Below are 5,740 nucleotides of genomic sequence, written 5' to 3'. Positions count from 1 at the left end.
TTCTTATGACATGTAACTTTCATCTACACAATGCGTCTTTAAGTTTTGGAATATTATCATGTGTAAATACAAAGTAATTAGACAAAAATAACCGTTTTTACCTCCATTTCTGGAGAGGTGGATCTCCCCAACTGTTAAGTGGATAACTGTAAAAGCTAATGTATCCTTAATGAAGTCCGGTGTTCTTAAAATTATAATTCATTTTATTACTATCACATGTAGGCATGGCCTTTACTATTATTTGTTTTTCAAGAGAAATGTCTATCAATATGGTGCACATTCATCTTGTTATAATAGATCTAAGTCATCGCATAGCAACAAGATTCAGCAATGGTTTTTAGCAGTACATTGTTAGTTAAATATAGAAACAGCAATCTACCACTAGGCACAAAATTATGCTTAATATTGCTTAATCATGTTATTGACGCTCACAGTTCTCCGTGACACTTGCAATATGTTGTACATGCCATCTCTGCCTTCACACACGTGCACTGGCGCAGGCATCCTCTTTCCACTTTGCAGCCGCACTTAAGAAGTTCTTTGCACGATTTGGATGCTTCAGGCAGGGTTGTCCACAGAGGTTCCCACAACTGTGAGGCCCCTTTAAACCATCCCCAGTCAATGGGATCTGGTAACTCTGGATCTCGCAGTAATGCCTGCCCCCAGCAATGCCCTGCCTGATATTCTGCCCACTTTGCATGTTGACACAGTGCAGCTGAAGTAGGTGGAATGAACTCAATGGATCTCCCCTTTTGAGTAAATAACTCTCTTTGGGCATCGTCAACACTGTTACAGCAGCTTGTCCGGTCATACATGACGACAACAAACCATTCAATTGTTTGCATTTGTTCTTTCAATGTCTCGTCTGAAGGAAGTACTCTACCAAGAGTCGCAAACGCTTCTACGACATCTGTGAAAACCTTTGTTGTGTTCCATGCTGTTTTCTTTCCTCGGTTCAGAAAAAATGACGTCTGATTACAACCGGTGAAGGCGTGGAACATTAACAGAGACAAAGATTTATCTGGACCTAGGGTATGGGCAATGGTGTGTGCTGGTATGAGTCTGCAATTCTTTCCGGTGCCAAATAATACCCATATTTCACTCAGGTTCGTTTGGTTAAACAATGCTATTGCCAAGACAAGCACATCAGTGTCCACAGTACGCAACATGACTTTCTGGTATCAATTCGCAGCAGCGTCTGCTGCATGGAGTAGTAGCCTAGTGTCGGCTTCTTCGTGTGCACATGGAGAAAGGCGACTGATGTCTTCTCTTGGGGAATTCAGTAATATCGATTTGCCAAACGTAGAGATGACCTTCTTCTCAGCTTGGATTGTCACCGATTGTTGCGCCAAGAATGAAAAGAGTTCTTTCTTGTTTTCACTTTGAGGAATCCTTCCCAGTTTCCTGGGATCTTGTTATTTGGTTGAACATGTCTTCGTGTACCTGTTCCACACTTCTTCCTCATCATTGCTTTGAGACTATTTGGAATATATTCATCCCAGACAATGTCTACTCTGCTGGCTTTCATAAGCTGGGTCTGAATATAGGGCAGGAAAATGCACTTGGAGTATTCATGGAAGGTTTTGGCAGAGCCTGGTAAAAACATGTTAATGATAGCGGCACCATCGAGGAGAATGACATCAACCTCAGGAACCTGTTCCGGTGGAGTAGGGTAAGTTTCCTCAAAGCACTTGATTAGGTCAGCCTTTGTCCCTGACCGCGACTCTCCAAATTTGGACAATGATGGTGGATAACATTGATTTTCATGGCGAAAGAACTCCTCAATGTCTCCATCACGGACTTGACAGGACACATACAACTGTGAGAAGAGGGCACATGTTTTCTTCAGCGATGTAATCTGCTGCTGATCATTGGACTTCAATTTAGACTGAGGGCAGCTGAACAATGGCAGTTTGTTTCTCTTCAGTGGGCTGAACAGAGACTTAGATCTGTCGCCCAGGCGTTCCTTTACAAAGGTAGCATACTGCTCCTTTCCAAGCATTTGTATGTAGCGAACTGTCGTCACCACTTCGTCTCCCACAATATCTCTTGTGTCAAGAACCAACAGATCATTGGTTTGTTCTTTAAATGGGTTAGCCATTTCCTCGAAAGTATGATAGAGAGAATGCACTTGTTTGGCAAATGTGCTCTGCACAGACTTCATTTGTTCATGGAGTTTGATATCCAGCCCCTTGCTCTGTTTCTCCCTGATGCTTTCTACAGTCTTTAAATTCTCCGATCACTCGTGCCATTTCTGGCCCCACCACCATCTACCGCATTAGTTGTGATATGTTTTCTGTAAGTCCTATAGCCCCTCCGTCGCCTTTTACGATACAATTATTTTGCTCGTGAGCTTGATCAATGGCTATGGAAGAAAATGATCGGTGGGTCTTCTTTACGACAAAGTTGCTACTTTGAAACTGTGCTGCGACGTGAAGGTTCATCCTCCCAAGATTAATCATGTCACTCAAATGAACTGGTAGCCAACGGCTGTAGTGCAGGTGATCAAGGGTGAATAACCAGGACATAAGCTGATCCAGAGCTTCAATGTAGAAGTTGAAGTTGCCCTCTCGAAGAGATCTTACAAAGCTCAAAATAGTCAGCTCAAATTCCAATGTTGTAGACCAGTAATTAAACTGTGGACTTTCAGCAATACGCTTGTTATGCCAGGCCTCAAATGCTTGTGGCATTTCATCAGCCGCCAAGCTCTTGCCATATTCGTCATATGCTCTGTGCATCAAGATGGATAGACTACTAGCCGTAATCTGATGGGCATGTCTTGTCCTTGTCAAGTGGGATGCCTTGAGGTAAGAGTCAGCTGTGCCTGGAGAAGCCATACCAGCCTCTGCTAAAACACTGGTCTATCCACTTTCATCTAGCCAGTCACCGATGGTTTTGAATGCAGCCATTTCTATATGAAGGCCCCCAAACACTACTACAATCTTGCCTTCTCCGTAAGTTGTTGGCCAGTTCCATTGGATCTGCTTTGCGAGTGCAAACAATGGCTGGTCAAAAGCAATGACAGGAGTTTGACCAGGATTTAGAAATTCAACATTCTGCTTGATTATATTCATAGCGTGACGTATCATAGCAGGAGAATTTGATTTCTCTGTGAAGAGTGGAAGCAGCGAGCTGATATCTGTTGGGTTTCCTGAATCGTTTTCTCTGTTGCTGGCATGAAATGCTGTCCAGGAGACCTCCATATCTTGCACAGTGTTATCATGAGACTCAACTATCTCTTTCACTTGACTGAGCCACCTATAAAGCAACAAGAAATAAGCATATATGCACAAACAGTGTGACAGTTCAGTGTTCACATTCACAATAATCTACTAGTATTCGAAATATAAATAAAGATAAGTGTTGGCAGATGCACAATAAGTGAGGTCCTACTACAAGAACATATTGAACTCACCTGGCATTGTCCTGCAGTGCTGCATACATTCTTTCATATGAAGCAGGCAGGAGAACCGAAACTTATGGTACTGTTGGTTCTTTTGTATGTATGGAAGCCGGTGGTATGCTGGTGTATTCCTCTGGCAATTCTGATGTCTTCTCTTGAGACTCACTTTGCCGGAGGATCTCTGTGTCTCTCTCTACTCCATGGACATCATTGTTCGGGTGCTGAAAGAGGGATATTCCTGTGCCATGATATGCCCCTTGAGGGGTCGTGGAAGTAGGATTGTGGTCTATGTTATCAACTGCACTTGTGGTGAATAGACCACGGTGTAAGTTTCCAGGACAAACAACATGTTCTGCTTCATATCTTGCACAAACTTCATTACCCAAATCCTTTGAAATGGTAAGTACTCTGTCATATGATACGGAGAGCCCAAGGTCATACATACTGTCAATTAACTCACGCTTTCTTGTCCTGGCAGGGGTGTCTCACGATCCACACTGTGGTAGTGAGGTGGATCCTTCACGATGTCGAATTATGATATTTTGGCGTATAAGCTGCGAGACAGTTGGTATCGCCTGGGTATCAGTGGCATTGCTTGATTGCTGCACTATGTTTGATTCACCCATTATCATCCCAACAAGGGTCGTTAGAGACTTAGAAACTGATTGGTGCTGACACTCCTTGGAGAATTTCCCCATAAATACAGACTTTTCAAGCTTCAGAATGTTCTTACGAACGATTTCAGCTGCCTTTGCCAACACGATAGCCTCCTCGTCAAAGTCACTTTCAAATGCCCTCTTTAGTGCCAGTCCGATGTCATCCTGAAAAGCAAGAAGAATGTTCCTGCCTTGCTTGTGGGCTTGTAAGTCTGGTATGTTGGCTAATATTCGTTCTTTCAGTCTGGTTAAGTGTTCTCGAGTAGATGTGTCTGCTCCCAGGTCATTTAGTCTTGAAGTGTACATCTAATTTAAATCTGCTAATTTGAACACCGTTGAGACGTCATTCTCCATGCTTTCTGCACGACAGTCTTCAATATACGAAAGCAGCTCCGCCAGGCATGCAGTTGTTTATCAGAAGAACTTTCTCCACCGTCAGAGCAATTCATTGACTCTGCTTTCTTGTAGTGTTTTTAAGCAATTGCTGTGGTACATTGCATCTTGGGACATCATATCTCCAGCGCTCAATTTGGCAACTAACATATGGTCTCGCACAATTTCTGCACATCGCCGAACATTTCTGTCTACTTTCTCCGTCGATGCCTTATGTAGTTTATCTGATTTTTCACCACAAAAGAAGCAAGTGTCTTGCGATGTTCTGGCTGCACCACCACTGCTGTAGCGAGTGACTTTCTTTTTTGGCGAGTCACAGTTGTTTTCACACTCATCTCTTTTCCTGTTTTCTACCCATTGAAATTTGGTATTGTTGTACTTATTCTTGCATTTTTTTGTGCCATTTAGCTGCATTAGACTTTAGAGTTGATGCAACTCCTGTTCCATTGTCTAACCTTGATAAGTTTATATTATCTGTAAGACTCTGAAGCTCTTTGAATCTTATCAAATTACCTGAAAGATTATCATAAAGTGTACCAATGTCAATATCAGTCCTCTTTGAATCAGCTGGGCATCACAGTGGTTCTTTTGATGTCTCTTGACACAAAATGCATTTTGTCCAATCTATCGGCGATGATGATTCAGATGTTGAAGGAGTTTCTGGACGTTGTCTGGGGTCTAAAATCTTGAAGGGTTTAGCCATTGTTGGTATTTTGATTACTGCACCACCACCACAGCTTCTACAACAACAGCATGCACTGTGATATGGAGATACTGATCTGAAAGAAGAAAATGAAGGATGAATGAATAGATGAATGCATGCGATATACACAGATTAACTGGAAGAACGTTAACTGTGATGCATGGTACAATTACCACATTACAGTTTCATATGTTTGTCACCATTTTATCATGTTGCAGCCATTTTCAATTTGGCAGCCATTTTCAATTTGAAAGCCATCTTGGTTAAGAAATGAAGAACATGTAAAACATAAGGTAAAAGTTTGTGACATTTCACATTTCTGGTCAATTTTCCAACCAATCATAGGAAATATATTCATTTATTTGGTTGTATCAGTAATTTTGCCCATGGTGGCGGCCATTTGGAAAATGACCGCCATCTTGGAAAAAATTCAGTTGGGCCATATCTAATATTGTTCAGTCGGTAAAACAGCACAACTGTGCAAAGTTTCATGCTTTTCACCAAAAGTGCACAATACTTCCACCATTCTGCAGCACTATCCACAATTATACATCTTAGAATCATGTCATTCAGGGATATCCCTTG

General features: G+C 42.1%; 1 protein-coding gene across 1 annotated transcript; it reads right to left on the bottom strand.

Moving 5' to 3' along the window:
• Nucleotides 1-226: 226 nt before the first annotated feature.
• Nucleotides 227-5,183, bottom strand: LOC147010826 (uncharacterized). The gene is made up of 2 exons (XM_085860612.1): nt 3,416-5,183; nt 227-3,258 (listed from the first exon to the last, which is right to left on the bottom strand). The coding sequence occupies exons 1-2, from the start codon at nt 3,442-3,444 to the stop codon at nt 2,862-2,864; spliced, it is 426 nt and encodes a 141-aa protein (XP_085716738.1). The 5' UTR covers nt 3,445-5,183; the 3' UTR covers nt 227-2,861.
• Nucleotides 5,184-5,740: the final 557 nt, after the last annotated feature.

Source organism: Eptatretus burgeri, chromosome 16 (genome assembly GCF_056783735.1).
Source record: "Eptatretus burgeri isolate ZD-2024b chromosome 16, Ebu_testis_v1, whole genome shotgun sequence".
In the NCBI taxonomy this organism is placed as follows: Eukaryota; Metazoa; Chordata; class Myxini; order Myxiniformes; family Myxinidae; genus Eptatretus; species Eptatretus burgeri.
This window is presented reverse-complemented; position numbering and strand designations above follow the sequence as displayed.